General features: G+C 30.9%; 1 protein-coding gene across 12 annotated transcripts in view; it reads right to left on the bottom strand.

Moving 5' to 3' along the window:
• LOC139515814 (kinesin-like protein KIF28P) overlaps positions 1 to 18,927 on the bottom strand; it is a 51,119-nt gene extending 32,192 nt beyond the window's left edge. For 6 of the 12 annotated variants that reach the window (XM_071305512.1, XM_071305514.1, XM_071305517.1 and 3 more), the window contains exons 1-5: positions 18,652 to 18,892; positions 12,243 to 12,428; positions 8,654 to 8,860; positions 1,198 to 1,326; positions 103 to 237 (exon numbers count right to left, since the gene is read on the bottom strand). In XM_071305512.1, the coding sequence (XP_071161613.1) occupies positions 103 to 237; positions 1,198 to 1,326; positions 8,654 to 8,860; positions 12,243 to 12,428; positions 18,652 to 18,702 (708 nt within the window). In that variant the 5' untranslated portion in view covers positions 18,703 to 18,892. Of the gene's footprint in view, positions 1 to 102; positions 238 to 1,197; positions 1,327 to 8,653; positions 8,861 to 12,242; positions 12,429 to 18,651 lie in introns of all 12 variants that reach the window. The other 6 variants (XM_071305518.1, XM_071305516.1, XM_071305520.1 and 3 more) reach the window with 2 other exon arrangements.
• Positions 18,928 to 19,227: the final 300 nt, after the last annotated feature.

Genomic DNA, 19,227 nt, shown 5'->3' with positions numbered 1-19,227 from the left:
CTTTGGATGGGTTGTTGTTTCCATTCTCAATTTTATTTTTATGCAAAAGTTGTTCCTATGCTGATATTGGCATAAAAGGAACATGTTAGTTTAGGTCTTTACCTGTGCAAATCTAATGGTGATGACCATATGTGATCGACTACTGGTAGCGTTCATGTTTGTTGATGCTGTCGTCCTGTTAACTGTTCCCTGTTCCATTAAATTTTCTATTTCCTTATAATTACGGACAGGTACAAGCTAAAAAAGACAATTACTTTAATTGTTTTCATGAAAAAATCAATTCTTCTCATAAATAACATAATAATAGGAAGACAAATTCTATTTGATAAATGCAGACTCATTAATAAAATTTCATTTAATGCAGTGTTTAAAATAGAACTTGTCTTTTAAGTTTTAAAAACCATCATAATTACATATAAATCAATGAAACCAAAATCAATAGACTTGTCTTTCAGGAAATGTGTATTTTCCTCTCCACTTTTCAAAAAAGATTTCAGAGTCATGTCTTAAACATGCTTTGAGTAATCGATTTCAATAAATTTTAAAACAATTACAATTGCAAACATAAAAAAATCCATAATTTGGTATTTTTTTCCAGAGCTTACATCATCTTTCTCCTGTCTAACTAAACCTTTTATTATACTACAAATTTACTACAAGGCAATTTAATGATCTTGACTTCTGTAGATTCATTTATTTTCTTGGGTATCAATTTTTCATAGATTGGGGAAAACTTTCATTTTCATAGATATTTGATTTTAGTTATTTAGCCAGTCTTTACATACAAAGCCTATTGAAAATTTGTAAATTAGTTGAAAATTTGAATGTGTGGTTCTCCCATACCCAAGAAACCTAGGAAACTTCAACAAATACTAATAAATCTACACAGTTCTCATAAGTGTCTCACATATTCGAAAAGAATGGGTTTATTTTTCAATTCTCTATTCAGAATTGTCAATATAGAACTTTATGCGACTGCCATACCAGTGAGAGGTTTAGTTAGCTATAAAATCAGGATTAATCCAACATTTTCTAAATTAATCAAATGCCTGTACCAAGTCAGGAATATGACAGGTGTTATCAATTCATTTGATGTGTTTGAACTTTTGATTTTGGCTTTTGATTAGGGACTTTCCATTTTGAATTTTCCTCTGTGTTTGGTATTTTTGTGATTTTACTTTACAGTAGCTTACTTACCCTAAGACCTTCAACATAGAAGCCACTCTGTGGATTTTGTCTGATTTTCAATCCACCCTGTTGAGGTTTAGCTTTGACCAGTAGATCTCTGACTTGTTCATTGTAGATTTCAAGCATACTAAAAGAAACCTACAAAATAAAATAAAACACAAATAATTCACTGTTAAATAGAAAATTTCAATCAAGATTTCAATCCAGGAAAATTAATATATTCTTAATTTGAGAATTTATGGTTTCTGTGGATTCATTTATTTTTTTGTGGTTACCAATTTTTAGTGAACTATAGAAAAATTTGCATTTTCAGAGATATTTGAATTTGTGGTTTTTGCCAAAGTCTGCATACATTCCTATAGAAAATTTGTAATTCTTAGGAAATTGGAATTCAGCTCTTGGGTAATATCTGTATCAAACATTGATGATAAACAAGAGTAAAAGATGAACAAGATAGTCATGATAAAAAATTAAGATGTGAAATTTTAAATGTCAACCATACATTACAACAACAAAAAACCAGATGCTCCGCAGGGCGTAGCTTTATACGACCGCAGAGGTTGAACCCTGAACGGTTAGGGCAAGTATGGACACAACATTCAAGCTGGATTCAGCTCTAAATTTGGATTGTGATTAAATAGTTGACACAGCATAGGTTTCTGACACAGAATGAATGTGTTCTAATGAACTTAAAATTTTTGTTTCTCTTAGAGCAATTCACTATGCTGTTGAATATTAATCCTCTCAAAAAAATGTTTGAAGAAATTTTCTTTTTTATTTATGAAATTTCAAATGAGAAAAATTGAACCCAATTTTTTTAATCACATCCCCCTTTCCCTTATTCCAAAACTAATCTCAATTAAAATTTCTAATGGAGTTTGCAACAATAACTACTCATTTAAATACATCATAAAATATTAAGATGTAAAAAAACTGCTTGTTATCACTGAATGGTAAAGATTATTTTAATTTATCAGTTGGTAGTAAAAAGTGAATATACATTGTATATTGTATATAACAAAGATTTAAGTTGATTCTGGACAAAGAAAGATAACTCCAATTAAAAAAAAATCTTGCTATTGCACAATATTTTGCAATTAGATATTTCTTGCTTACTATTCTGGACAAAGAAAGATAACTCTAATTAATTTTTTTTTTGATATTTCACAATATTGTGCAATTAGATATTTCTTGCCATTGCGCAATACTGTGCAATTGAAAAGACTTGCTATTGCACAATACTTAATATAATAATTTTAGATCCTGATTTGGACCAACTTGAAAACTGGGCCCATAATAAAAAAATCTAAGTACATTTTTGAATTCAGCATATCAAAGAACTTCAAGATTTCAATTTTTGTTAAAATCAGACTAAGTTTAATTTTGGACCCTTTGGACTTTAGTGTCGACCAATTTGAAAACAGGACCAAAAATGAAGAATCTACATACACAGTTAGATTTGGTATATCAAAGAACCCCATTTATTCAATTTTTGATGAAATCAAACAAAGTTTAATTTTGGACCCCGATTTGGACCAACTTGAAAACTGGGCCAATAATCAAGAATCTAAGTACATTTTTAGATTCAGCATATCAAAGAACCTAACTGATTCATTTTTTGTCAAAATCAAACTAAGTTTAATTTTGGACCCTTTGGACCTTAATGTAGACCAATTTGAAAACGGGACCAAAAGTTAAGAATCTACATACACAGTCATGACAGTTAGATTCAGCATATCAAAGAACCCCAATTATTCAATTTTGATGAAATCAAACAAAAGTTTAATTTTGGACCCTTTGGGCCCCTTATTATGTTGGGACCAAAACTCCCAAAATCAAACCCAACCTTTCTTTTATGGTTATAAACCTTGTGTTTAAATTTCATAGATTTCTATTTACTTATACTAACGTTATGGTGCGAAAACCAAGAAAAATGCTTATTTGGGTCCCTTTTTGGCCCCTAATTCCTAAACTGTTGGGACCTAAACTCCCAAAATCAATACCAACCTTCCTTTTGTAGTCATTAACATTGTGTTTAAATTTCATTGATTTCTATTTACTTAAACTAATGTTATTGTGCGAAAACCAAGAATAATGCTTATTTGGGCCCTTTTTTGGCCCCTAATTCCTAAACTGTTGAGACCAAAACTCCCAAAATCAATCCCAACCGTTCTTTTGTGGTCATAAACCTTGTGTCAAAATTTCATAGATTTCTATTAACTTAAACTAAAGTTATAGTGCGAAAACCAAGAAAATGCTTATTTGGGCCCTTTTTGGCCCCTAATTCCTAAAATGTTGGGACCAAAACTCCCAAAATCTATACCAACCTTCCTTTTGTGGTCATAAACCTTGTGTTAAAATTTCATAGATTTCCATTCACTTTTACTAAAGTTAGAGTGCGAAAACTAAAAGTATTCGGACGCCGGACGACGACGACAACGACGACGACGCCGACGCCGACGCCAACGTGATAGCAATATACGACGAAAATTTTTTCAAAATTTGCGGTCGTATAATAACCTAATACATCTAGAGAGCATCTTCGGTCACAATACACATTTATCTACATAATATACGATCTCTGAATGTACCAAACCGATAAAGTGTGTATTGTCGGTCAACATCAGAAATTATATACTGGAGAAAATATTACTAGGTTAAGAGGGGTGACATTGTAAGTCCTTCAAAACTTGATATATACTGGTATAAGAGAAAAATGTTATATAATTTTTGTCATTATTCTCAACTTTCTATGCATTTCAAACAAAATCTCAGGTATATATATGTGTATTACCAAAAGTTGATCAAGGTCGTATTATACCTACATGAAAGCACCAATTCACTTTGATTTAGAGCATTCTTACCGATAATAACCCCATTACAATTATTTCAAAATGCTATGTAAATAAATTATCACAGTAAATTTATTTTGATTATTTACTTCAAACTTTGAAAGCAGAGCTGTTTTAAAACATCTAGGTTTAAGTTTAACTTTATAAATTTTCATGTATAATTTGTTTTCTTTTTTGTAATAATATTGATTCATTCAACAAATATATCATGCTTCTCCAGTCATAAATAGTTGGAATTTAAAGACTGAAATCAGACAGCATAACATGTTAGCTCAGACAATAAAAGGAAAAGTCAACATACATGCATTAGGGGTTAACATGGATTAGTTCTGCTGATTGAGCAATGTAGGAGGTGTCGTAATTCGTCTATACAAATTATACCATTAATACCAAATGATTTTATTAGTCATTTCCTATGTCTTAGCTCTATACATATGTATGTATATATATAAGGCTAATACCAGTTATTCATTTGCTACTAATGCTTATTTTTATTTTTATCATGGTTGGTGTCAAGGACAATTTGATTTTCGGCTCTAGGGTTATTGTGATTATTTTTTAGAGTCAAGCCTATACTTAAAGTGTTATTTGGACAATGTAATTATCTTGTAGTAATTAAACCATTTTTTAAATATTTTGTTCAGTGATCTTCCGCAATTTCTCTGTAATCCATTTCTCTGTAATCCGTCTTACAATAGTAGAGTCATGTCACTATTCACAATCATTTAGATGTTTATAATGATACAGTTTCTCTAATTCTTACTCCATTTAACCTTTTCCTGACCTACTGATTATTTATATTTAATAAACAATGGTAGTTTGATCTCAGTATTTCATTGATCAAAATTTTGAATATGACATCATATTTTCTTGAAGATATCTTTTTGCAGAAAAGAAGGATTAAAAGTATCTGCATATCATTAAAAATCATTACAGAAACAGATTCCACCACCAATTTTTTTGTGCAATACGATATTTATCAGCTCTTATTAAACAGTTAAATTTTTAACATTTAAAATGCTCATGCAGTAACATATATATCAATACTGCATAGACAGTTAACACACTTAAGCATGAAATTTAAAGGAGGCCATATTTCATTTTTCACATGCACACATACATGCATATATTCTTTTCAACAATTCATTTACCAGATTTTGCCAACTTTTTTTAATTGCTAGAAATAGGCTTCATCCCAATTTAAATTGCATGGAAATGAGGTCAAGGTCAAGTGACAATGACTGGCTGACACTGAATCATCAAAAATGACCTCTGACAAATTTGTTGTCCTCCTAAATGAAAATAAAGTAAGAATAATATATTGTGCTTTTTGTTAATTGCTTAAAAGGCCACAGCTTCAACCATAAAAATAAAACTGTACCACCCTCTGCTATACTTGTTGTAGGTTTACACAAAACAAAAAATACAAACAGTCAGAGAGATTCCTATATGTAAAATTGTACATGAGTATATTGATAGAGGTATATCAGATCATATGAGAACCAATTTTCCTAAATTTCCACAAAGCCGGCATTTTTTATTTCAATAATTACAATGTTTGCTCATTAAATCCATCATTTGTAGGTCATTTCTGTGAAATTCATTTGATTTTCTGAAAATACTAATCTGTTAAACTTTAGGGAAAACCCATATGATATCTTAATTTTATTAATATTTTAAGTATGAAATATCTTAAAGCTACGTACCACCTAGTAAATTAATTAACTGTTGAAACTTTTATTCATATATATATACTATAAATTTCTGGCCTAAGTTATTAACTTCTATGCATTTGAATTGTGTTTCACTATGGTCTGTTAAATTCTTTCTGTTTATTTATAGAAATATGATCTTTCTGTTTAATATTGTAATATACAATTTAAACCTCTTATTCTATCCGTGTGGAGTTGTTATTTTACAACCAGTCAAAGAGCATTCAAGATCAATTAAAGTCATAAAATCGTATTGACTTTTCGGTATTATCATATTCAAAGTGTTGAAGCAAATTTTATCAAGTACGGTATTATTGTCCTTGGGCATAAATTCAGGTGTCTTTAGAAATGTCATAAAACTTTTTAAACAGGTACTGCATATGTACGATCGATAAAAAAGATTGTCAATAATCCACACATAAAAATTGTACTTCAAACATTTGGTATATATACCGTAAAAATTTAATATCTTTTTTAAATCGTATATTCCTAATGTATATGTATTGCTTCCATATTTACGAGCAATTTTATTTCTGGTATGTGATAATTTATTTGAACAGAATGAAATGAGTATGATGCATAGATTGCAAAATTAATTTTTTTACATCATTAATTTTTTTAAAGGCCAAATTTAAATCGCATTAAATTTTACGAATTAGTAAATTGTGTGCAATGATGGATTTAAGTAAAATTTTCAATTTAAGTAGATATGGAAATTTAAGTGAAATTTCAATAAATATATTTAACAAATCTTGTATAGTTATGTAATATTTTAAAACTATCATTATGTAAATTTATTTTAGAATTTCAAATCCACACATCTAACCTTGTGCTGAATTCATGTGAAAATAATACAATTTTGAAATTCATTCAAAATAGGTTTATGCAAATTTTCATGTAAACATTTTAAACTGAAAGTAGGTCAACTATTTGATGTTGCACTTTAGAATCCAAACTATGTATTACAGTGGCGGATCCAGCCATTTTAAAAAGGGGGTTCCCAACCCAGAGTAAAGGGGGGGTTCCAACTATATGCTCCCATTCAAATGCATTGATCGTCCAAAAAAAAGGGGGGGTTCCAACCTCCGGAATCCCCCCCCCCCCACTGGATCCGCCACTGTATAAGATTTAAAAGAGCAAACACAACTCAAGCCCTGTCTAAAGGACATGAAAACCTTGAAAGGATCTAATATATAAAATATGAACATCCTTTTACTCATAATAAGTAAGAAATTAATTAGGTAACAAAAATCCTAGACGATTTTTAAATAGTCCTTGAACCCTAAAAATAAGGTCATGGTCAACAAACATATGACAGACAGAAACTTTGAAACACAAAGAAGGCACATATGTTATAACAAAATATAAAGCATCAAGGTCTAAAACCTTCTTAATACAAATAGTGACACTATCACTACCTGACTTAAATAAGCATCCCTATAATTATTACTTGCATTCTACAACTTTCGTCGCAGGCGTCACAAAAAAATATAATTTGATCAGCAAAATGTACTATAGCAGGGTCAAATCATAAAACTTGAATAACCTCATTGTTTATTAACAGTTTACATGAGAACAAAACACTATGAATTAATAATTATCTATGTGTAATACAATATATAATATTTATTGGAAATGAGATATAAGAATAGGTTCATCAATTTCTGTTTGTTTGTGTGAATATATATATACAGCATTAATTATTATCATCTTGGTAATATTTCTATTGATTCTCAAAAGGGCTTGTAGAGATAATTATTTTGCAAATGTCTAAATTCTTGGCCTACATAAATTCAATTTAAAATGTTTATAAAAAAGCCTTTGTAGTACTTTTTTTACATGTTTCATAACAATACCTTTACACAATAATAGAGCAGACAGGTTTTCCATGGCAATTATAAATAGAGAAGTTCAAAACATGCCAAAGATTGTAAATACAAATTTTGATTAAAAATTAAAAATGTCATTGAAATGTCTGATAATACAAACATTTTCTCATTTATGAAAGAATCCTTACAAAAAAGATTTAAAAAAAGAGGCACACAGGTAAACTATTGTCAAGCAAAAAATCAATTCAACTTTAACTTTAAGAAATGGAACCTTAGTTTTGCAAAAAAATATAAAGGGTGTTTACAGGAAATTTACAAAAAATAATGTTTTTATAAATTTCTTATCACTACTGGCCTTCACAAGAAAAACATAAAAGAAATAAGAAGAAATGGTATAATTAGCAATGAGACAACCCTCTATCAGAGATTAAATGAGGTAGATGTTAGCAATTTAGTTGGTTTACAGTAATATTGTATAAAAGAATGTTATACCATGGAAGTATTATATTGACAATATGATACTTCCATGATTATACTAAATGCAGTCTATTGTTGTTTTTTTCTATGGTCGGGTTGTTGTCTCTTTGGCACATTCCCCATTTCCATTCTCAATTTTATGCTGAAACCACATTCAAAGTTAACCAAAGACCACATGGATTTTGCTTTTTCCACTTGCCCGACATTGGTTGCCTACTCAACTTCATAGGGGATCCACAACAAATGGAAGTTTTTAACGACCATATGACTGGCTATACAGCCCTTGCACGGTCGGCTAGGGGATCCAGGAAAAATTTGGTTGATTATATAGGGAATCACTGAAGCATGACTTGGATGTCCCCCCTTAGGTCATTCAGCGCCCCCTTCCCCTTTTATCATGAGTTCTGGATCCACCGCTGCAATTGCTAGCCAAGGACCTGCTGCCAATTCCATCGTGTGGATGAACCTGGACAGGAAGTACTTAAACTGCTGATTTTATCATATTGTCCTACTCTCGTGTTTAACATCTTAGCAAAACATCATGAAATTGCTGAAAGATACTTTATTCTAATGTGATTGTTTATTTTATTCTCACCTGTAACTGTTTACTTTTATCGTCATTTTGTTCGACAGCTTTGAACAGCTCCTCACATAAGATTGGTACAATGCCTTTATTTGATCCATATCCTATCATAGAGTAACTCTTGCCTGATCCTGTCTGTCCGTAGGCAAACAAGGCAGCATTATAACCTTGCCAGGCATTGTCTAACACACCTTTACCAAGGTCATTATATACTTGTCTCTGAAAACAAATAAAATGGTGTTATAGAGTAACTCTTGCCTGATCCTGTCTGTCCATAGGCAAACAAGGCAGCATTATAACCTTGCCAGGCATTGTCTAACACATCTTTACCAAAGTCATTATATACTTGTCTGTAAACAAATAAAATGTTGTTTAATTACTATTGTCGATTTTTTTTATATTTGTTTTGTCTCTGTTAGTCTGTATTTGCTTAAAAACAAAATTGGTTTTTGTTTGTTTCTCAAATAAAGAATTATTATTAATTCAAATTAAATTTTCTTTTTCTTTATGTTTTGGCGTTTTGTCTTTGTTTTGCCAACATTTTTCTGGGTTTACAGAGTTACTCCCCAATGGCAACTACATAGTCCATACTCCCTTTCCCCTTTGTTTAAATACTGTGTGTGTGTCACTGCAGCACATAGATATTTTAAGACGTTTCTTCTTAAAAAGTTAGTAACATTCCTTCTACAGTAAAATGGGCACATAAAACAGTAAACCCTGCTGCATTTGTTTGCACCTGTTCTTAGTCAGGAACCTGATGTTTATTGTTTGTCATTGGTTGATGTGGTTCATAAGTGTTTTTAATATAGATCAGACCATCGGTTCCCAGTTTTAATTGGTTTACACCAGTCATTTTGGGGCCCTTTAAAGCTTGCTGTTCTGTGTGAGCCAAGGCTCAGTGTTGAAGGACATACTTTGACCTATAATGATTTGGATGGAGGATTGTCTCATTGGCACTCATACCAAATAGTCTTATATCTATTAACCATCAATCAATCATAAATATATATAGTTTTGCCATATTTTCAAATTTTTGTTTTGATAAATAGCAAGCTGTTAACTTTAAATGCCCTGTGTTTAATTTACCTGCTTAGATTTTAAATATATTTATTATGCATATTTTTTAGATCTGCACTCCTGGGGAGAAAAACAAGAAGATTTCACCTTGGGATTTTAACATGCACTAGATCTATAACACATAGTAAAACTGAACGGCTTATCGATGAAATCAATGAATTTTAACACTTTAAAGTTTGATCTAGTGTGTTAAAATCTCTATATCAAAATCATTAAACGAACAAACAAATGATCAGCACCGAAATTAAATTCTTACAACTGTATATTAGATATAATGGTATGTCCTTGATATTTCAATCAAATTTACTAACAAAATACCTGACTAAAGAATTTACTATATTCACTGTTTTAAAACCACAATATGATCTCTTTATCTACTTCAAACGGTCAAAATTGGTTAAAATCGATATAATATAACAGGAGCAGTAATCTCTCTGTCATTAAATAAACACGAACAATCTGGGTTATTTTCATTGTCAATTGTTTCTATTTTTCTTTCATTCAAATGTTGGTGTTGGTATGCTTTAAATAAACTATTGAATAGCCAAATATTACTGTGCTTTGATCAAATTCTTTGACTTTATAATATAGACCTAGCGGTCATAAAACTTTCGAGTACGATTTTTGTACTCAGACTCAAGAATCAACCAATAAAAATGTTGGATTTCATGTTTCGAGCATGATTTTTGTGCTCCGAGCACTGAGCAAAGTTTTATGACTCGACCCCAGGTGTTTCCTTATTCTTGTTCTTTTCCTGAAGAAATTAATATCCCCCAAATTGTTTGAAACAGCTGAGAAGAACAGACAAAACAAGTGAATAGATGCCCTCAGTATAGAGGGAGGGTAGAAGGGGTCCTGATCCCGAAATCCCGAGCTTGTAAACACGAAATCCCGAAATGCCGGGCTTAAAAAAAACGAAATCCTGAGTTCCCAAAATTTAAAAAAAGAATTCCCGTATCCCGAAATCCCGAGCTTAAAAACACCTGATCCCGGAGTCCCGATAAAGGTCCTATCCCACCTCAGTATATAGTGCATACAGGGGTGAATACATGATTTTTGAAAGGGGGCATTATTCTAGAAAGGGGAATGCATTATAGTTAACAGTTTTTGGAGGATTGTTTGCTTCAAAATCATACGCATCTTGAGAAACATATAAACAAGAGTGCACACACTGAAATGTCTTGCCTTCTTTAATAATCATTGATATTATGTTGATAGTCCTTAATATAAATCTTTATTACAACTGTCACATAAACTAAACATTAACCAAGAAAAACTATACACTGACCAATGAACCATCAAAATGAGGTCAAGGTCAGATGGACCATGCCAGGCAGGTATGTACAGCTAACAATTCTTCCATACAACAGTTTACCTATTGTTTAAAGTTTGAGAAAAACAGACCAAAACACAAAAACTTAACACTGAGCAATGAACCGTAAAAATGAGGTCAAGGTTAAATAAAACCTGCGCGACTGGAATATAGATCATAAAATATTTCCATACACCAAATATGGTTGACCTATTGCATATAGTATTACAAAAAAAGACCAAAACACCAAAACTCAACTTTGACCACTGAACCATGATAATGAGGTCAAGGTCAGATGACACCTGCCAGCTAGACATGTACACCTTACAATCATTCCATACACCAAATATAGTAGACCTATTGCATACAGTATAAGAAAAACAGACCAAACACACAAAAACTTAACTATAACCACTGAACCATGAAAATAAGGCAAGGTCAGATGACACCTGCCAGTTGGACATGTACACCTTACAATCGTTCTATACACCAAATATAGTAGACATATTGCTTATAGTATCTGAGATATTGATTTGACCACCAAAACTTAACCCTGTTCACTGATCCATGACATGAGGTCGAGGTCAAGTGAAAACTGTCTGACGGGCATGAGAACCTTGCAAGGTATGCACATACCAAATATAGTTATCCTATTCCTAATCATAAGAGAGAATTTAACATTACAAAAAATCTTAACTTATTTTTCAAGTAATCATTAAACCATGAAAATGAGGTCAAGGACATTGGACATGTGACTGACAGAAACTTTGTAACATGAGGCATCCATATACAAAGTATGAAGCATCCATGTCTTCTACCTTCTAAAATATATAGCTTTTAAGAAGTTACCTACCACCACCAGCAGATCACTATCCCTATGTCGAGCTTTCTGCAAGACAAATAACATTTCTTTTTGGAGGTGGGGGGGGGGGGAGGGGGGATTACTCTTACTAGTATAAAGTGAACCGCTGTTAATATGGCATTGGTTTGCTGATGGTTTATATACTACAAGTTGTAGAAATGTATTTTGAGTTTGTCAGTCCTTGAGGATTATGAGTTTCCTGTATTGTTACATATAGCTAAAACACTGCAGATTTTTGGTGGCCCTTGTCAATTTTAGCCTTTACGTCTGACTTATAAACAACATCTCTGTCGTACAGTCTATATAATTTATTTTTTATATTAATTCTTCCTCTATGTAATGAAACCAACCTGATCACTGTAGTTGGATCCTGCCTTTGCAATGTTAAGTCCAAGTTCATTCTCATCAAAATCAGTATGTGACCAGTAAGAATGGTCAAAAGAGAAGGCTTTGGTCTCGTTATTCTCTGGGTTTTTGATGGTCGTTGTTTGACCAGACATAGATATGATGCACTTTGACCCTGCATTTTTCTCTCTCTGAAAAGGATAAAAATAACTTTTAATATTTCAAAGATTTACTTTAGTTTCTTTTTTATTTTAAAGTCATGTGCTATGTTTCACAACTTAGTTTTTAGATTTAAATTGTAAAGTCTGAAACATGTATGTGTGTGCACTTTGACCACTCATTTTATGGTCACTTTATTTGACACTATGTCATTTGTAATTTTCAAATTGTAATTTTTAAAACAAACTGTTTAACCATTATCTTAATTGAAGGACGATTTTCTGAAGGACAGTTTTCTGAGTTTGTTCAAACATAAATGAGTGTACAATTTGCAAAAGAATTTCAAAGTTTATTGAACATACTGTAAATCAAATTATGAAACAAATAAATTGGACATACTATAAATTGTATTGCGAAACAAATATATTGGACATACTATAAATTGTATTATGAAACGAATATCATAGGCGGATCCAGGGGGGGGCCCTGGGGGGCCCGGGCCCCCCCTTTCATGGGAAAAATTTGGTTGATTATATAGGAAATCACTGAAGCATGACTGGAGCGGGCCCCCCCTTAGGTCAACCACAGGGCCCCCCCTTATGAAAAGTTCTGGATCCGCCACTGAATATGAAGTGAAATTTTTGTTTCATAAGTGAATATCACATTTGAAAGCATGTGGTTTTCCTGCACAAAAGGTTTCTAAGATTTATAGAAATACAAATAAACAAACAAATACATAGACAATTCTTTCATTGTCAATGTCTCTAATCTTCTTTGATATCAAAGGTATGCCAAACAGGGGAGGTAATTATACAACCCATTATAGTATTTGATGATAAGTACCTTATAATAAATAAAATAACAATTTAAAGTACTAAGTACTCCACTATCACTTATTTTTATTATTTTACAACCCTACACCCGGGTACCATTGAGTTCAAAAGCACTACAGGACATTTTGACAATTGTAATTCAAAATAAAATTTTAAAACCTTCAAAAATTTCAACTAGGGAAGCAATTTTGACAATTGTAATTCAAAATAAAATGTTAAAACCTTGAAAATTTTCAACTAAACTAAATATAAACATTATCCATTTTTTAAATATTTTACTTATTATTTAAATTTTTTCCCTTTATCTTTAAAAAAGTTGTACAAGAACACAAGGTGAAATGGAATTTTAATTTGTATATATGTAATTATGTAATTATAACAGCTTATTTTTATTGATATCATTATATATGACAGAAATAATTTTTAAAACTCTTTCTAACAGGATTATTTGGTTCTTAACCGATTTAAATGAATCAAGTCTTAACACTTCTATGAGAGCCACTCAGCATGATTGAACTTATACCCAATAAGAGTACTCACTATGAGGCCAAACAAAAAAGTATGTATGTTTACTGTGCTCCTACCTACCCTACAGTTTTTAATGAAGCACTGTTAAAGTCTCAATAATACTCCCAGATCGACTCAATGTAAAAAAAAATTGAGAAAAAAAAAAAAAAAACCTACCTACTTATCCTATTTTTTTCCTGCATGCGACAGTAGTGTTTGGCCTCACTATGACTTATATCCAGTTATTATCTTTTTCCATTTTTTTTTTTTAATAAAATGAATGTCATAAATTTTGATAATAAAAAGTGTTCTACATAGCAATCTAGGTGGTCCTATAAGGACTCTTCAGAATCATATAAAATAAAAACAAATACCACAAAATATCAACTATTTACGTAAAAATGTAACTAAAGGGTTTAATCATAGAGGATTGGACAGTTCTATGACGTTATCAATAAGTTTTTCACAAAAAATAAAATCCGAAATTTAAAATTTATCATCTGTCAGAGTGCTATTGACAAAAGATTATCTGGGAAGATTCAATCAAATTCATCACATGCTACTATAAAATCAGTGGGATTACCATTCCCTTCATCACTATGCAAATAAATTTTTTTTAAAGACAAACAAAGTTCTTCTCCCAATAGTTTTATTTGCCCCCTCCCCCCTTATATGTGCTAAGAAATTTATGTAGTTGTCTGTCTTGCAAGACCAACAAGACTGCACACAATGTGGTGCTCAGCATGTCCCCACTCTTAAATCAAAATATAACAAATAATTAGATAGATGTTTGCTTAATGTCCAGTGCCAAATATTTCATTTATATTGGTTTCAAGAAAGGTCTGTTTTATTTCTTTGTTTCAACTTTGTCTGTCTGCATACCAATCATTTACATATATATCAAATGTCTAGAAGTATATCATTTTGCAGACAGATTCAGTGATATCTTCTGTTTCACGAAAAGAATGAGATAAATGATTTTTGATTTTTAAAGGAGATGATATTACACTTATAGTTAAGTGAGATGTCAAACAATCCTCATAAAACTATCAAACAACCTAATCAAAAGGTATATCAACCAAAACACAAGAATTCTGAAAAATGTTTCTAAAAAGGAAATGGACATTTGATCTCTTTTCAATTCAGTTTTAAAATAAATAATTGTAAATTTTAATTGAATATTTGATAAAAGAAACCAGATTTTTTCAATGTCACAAACATATTATTTTTAAGTTTAATGAATTCTTAAGAATGAACATTTGATCCAGTAAAAAGAACCTCAAGAAAGACTTTTTTCATATCTAACAAACACTTTGAAATACTTTTTTCATCCGACAATTTATCAACCATTCAACAAGAGCCCATTTTAGAAGGAGAAAAATCAACCCTCTTCGTGAATGCGATTGTTTCTTGCATTTGGACAAGATTGAGGCTGTACGAATTCTTATTGAAACACATTTTAGATGAGCTACTGAATAAGGAATATAATTGAAGTAAAAAGGTTTGGAGTTTTTTTATCAAGTACTTGTGCACTTGATTTTCAAACATAAATGTATCAATATATTAAATTAAAAATAATTGTTTAAAACATAATGATAATTGAACATGTATGGAATTTTTAATATTGGAATTTTAATTAGAAACCAAAGAATTAATAATCTATTTACCATACAATGTTAATAGGGTAATTTACATTCATGATTTATCAAATGTTTCAGCGACCTTAATCCATGAAATTAAAAAATATAAAATTATACGACCCAGGGAGATTAATCAATTCAAAAGTACACTCAAAATTCACAGGGCATCGATTACTTTTGTTTTGTTTCCACAATTATTACAAAACCTTAAATTCATATTTTGTATTAAAATAAACCTCATCTGCTATATATGAATTTCTATTTACATTCAAATAAGACATGCTAATTTGTCATGGAGAACCTAATTTAATATCACTTTAAATCTTATAACCTGACATGCTGGTTTCAATACACACCATATTACCATAATAATAAATCTAAATATTTCATGGCTTTTTTACATTCAAATTTTTTCAGTCGTTTAAAATCATGTTTCCTTACAAATTTTCTATCAAACTATGACGTTTTTAGAAAACCTTAACAGGTTTCAAATTTTCTTTTTCGGCTTATTTGATTTCATTTACGATAAAATGGGGTTTTAATGAATGCATTTGAGGTCCTATGCACTGACTTTATAAAAAAAAGTCTTTGATACACTGTCATGACTGTAGGAGTGCTGAATAAAACAGAATTAAGACCTGTGACATTCTTGAACTATATTTTTCCCCTTCATTATTCAGCGCACCATCAACAAACTGATGATAACGTGCAGGGCAATGGTTTTAATAAGCTGTGCGTGCTGTGCTGTTTGCGTGGGATCTGATTTCTATTTTATATAGTTAAATATATTCAAAATAAAATAATTCCAACATAATTCCTTTCTTTGGTTTCACTATTTAACGTGTATATTTAAGTTAGATGTTTTAGAATTTGTTGCGAAACACAGTATGTGAAGCTCACGCTGTTGGCATACAAAACAGCTACCCCAAAATACCTATGCTGTTTTGGAGGTATTTTGGGAAGTTCTTATGTAAGATATGTGGCCTTATTTCCATTTTTATTTCTTTTTGAATATTTTATCCAACAGGGCATCATCATCATTAACCAAATAAACTCATCAAATGGAATGTGATTTTTTTTTTAGTAAAATTTGTTGTTTTATGTATTAAATAAACATTCTAATTTTTAAATGTGTCCAATTAAAATAATAATTTAAGAGCTATAAATAGAAATGATGAAAATAATTTTTGAATTTAAAAAGTTCAGAGATTCAGAGGCAGATTTAGGGGGGGCAGGGGGCCCAGGCACCCCTTTTTGGGGAAAAAAAATTGGTTGCTTATATAGGGAATCACTGAAGTGTGACTAAAATGAGCCCCCTCTTAGGACAGTCAGTGGGCCATCACTTATGAAAATTTCTGGATCCGCCACTGAGAATTTAATGTGACAAGAATTTTTCAACTTTTATTTTGCAAAAAGATGAGAAAAATCATAATTTTTTTCAGTTTCCTCAGTTGCAGTCTAATAAATTTGCTTCCTTCATATAATTGCAACAAAATGTACCAAAAAGTATTCAGTAACTGTTATCTTTCATGTCTTTATTTACTGTTAATAAATTATATTGTGACACAAGAAAATCGATCTTAGTAAGATATATGGGTCGTTTTCAAAAAATGTCGAATTTTCAGTACACCCATGCTAACTTTTTTATTTCTGATGGAAATTTCAGTTGTAATGGTTTAAATGAAAGCTTGTCGGATTTGTGATTCAGAACATTAATAATAAACACACCTTACATCTATTTTGATAAGATTAAACTGCATTTAAGACCCATTTTGGGGGTATTTGTCTGCGTACAGTGTCAGAAAAACACATTTCAAATGATTTTTTTGCGATTTTCTGATCGCCTTGATATCTGCAAAAGGGACTTTTTAAGAACGTTTAATATTACTCTAACGAAAAATCGTAGCTTCTATATCATTGTATGTAACATATTATCTACAAACTAAATTGAATCTGCGTACAGGAGGTTCATGTCTTTCCTGTTACCGCTACTTAAATCAGCCGTGAAATTATTCTCCCTATGAATATTGAATCAGTCAGTGTTGATCTCAAAAGTGCAAAGTAATCTTTACATTTAAAACGCCTCGTTTCTTGAACGAAAGTGTAGAGAAAAGAAATTTCAAGACATTTAGTGAAAAAAATATAGCGTACTTTTTTTCATGTCTATGCTGTTACCACCAATTTTGATTAAATACACCAACAGTATACTTGTAAAAAGTGCAATAACGTGTTGGAAACCAAATTCACAATAGAAAAACACAATCACTTCACCAAAGGGAGTAGTTATTTCACAACAGCAATCAAAAACGAAGAAATTTGTCTATCCTGTTATGTCTATCCTGTTACTATGGTTGCTATGGTTACAGTAACAGGATAGACAATTGTAGACAAAAACGTCGTTAATTTTTTATCTTAACATATAGGTGCAAAACGAATGAAATATTTCGTTGTTTGAAGTCATCTTAAGGTTATAACGTATTAATCTTCCCAATTAAGCATTCGCAGGTGCAATACTGATATCGGTAACAGGATAGACAAAAAGGTAACAGGATAGACTTTTATATAGTAATATATCAGAAACGTACGTTCCTGTTACCAATGAAATATAGAGAAAAGTAAACTAACTTATGAGGGATTTACTTGATGCTGGGTTTATTTGAAAGGGTGAAAAAATGCCGAACAATATAAATTACTATCTTAGACTTGCATTACTGGTGGTAATTTTTACAACCTTTGAAAACCAATTTTTAGAGGCATTTTTCAGTACAACCTGTTAAATTGGCAAATAATCTATTATATTACAGAATGAATATATATGGAAGTTTATTCTCTTGAAAACCATCTAATTGTCTACGTAAAACAAGCTTAACATTTTATCTAAACCTTTTCTTAATAACCCAAAATTTCTTTTGAAAATGGTAACAGGATAGACAAAATAATGTACCACCGATCAAAAAATGTTTCAACATATTTTTGTATGACATCATTAAGATTGCATCTTTTAATATGTTGTTCTTAAAGTACTGTTTGTTTTGATTTGCTTATGTAGAGGGTTGTTTGAATAAGTAACTTTTAATATTTTTTTCAATTTCAAAATTCGACATTTTTTGAAAATGACCCATATATGGCACCAAACAATTATGATATAATCATTAATAAAATGCAAGGAAATGGTATTACATATACATATATTCTTCATTTCATCTTATCATTTCATTTCCTATTAGCACGGCTAAGAAGTAATATTGAAAGTAGAATGTGTATTGGCATCTTACCTGATTAAATGGTCTAACGCGAACAGCAACCTTCACACTATCTCCAGGCATGCTTGTGTATTCTCTTTGAATGTTGCCAACCTTATGTCTTGTTTTCTATAAATTCCGTAATTTTATAAATCCAGATATTTGAACTGATTTCCGGTCACAATCATCTTAATTAAATTTATTTGACCGCGGTATTTTGAGTGCAAGTAAACATTTCACGTGTTTACCTCTGTTGCGATGTTTCGTGATATCTGACAGGTACCCGGAAGTAATAACCAATCAGATTTCACAATACAAAAGATTCACAGGGAGGCGTGACTTGATGACAGCTGATCAAATGTCAATCTCAGGTGAGAAAGAATGTCGAAATTAAGTAACTGCGAAAAAAGACAATACACAAATTAAACAAGATAATAAAGTAAATAATTAATGAGATTTTAGTGACATATAAAGTTACCGTTAATAGTCTTTTTAATCCATGACCAATATCTAGGACTAAATTGATGTAATATTAGATGGTCTAAGATCAACAATAGTACTTTTGTTATGTTTTAGGGTTTTGTTCTAAGACTTGTGATTTTTTAATGC

Source organism: Mytilus edulis, chromosome 3 (genome assembly GCF_963676685.1).
Source record: "Mytilus edulis chromosome 3, xbMytEdul2.2, whole genome shotgun sequence".
NCBI classification, from domain to species: domain Eukaryota; kingdom Metazoa; phylum Mollusca; class Bivalvia; order Mytilida; family Mytilidae; genus Mytilus; species Mytilus edulis.
Note: the sequence above shows the minus strand (reverse complement) of the source record. Positions and strands in the feature narration are given on the sequence as shown.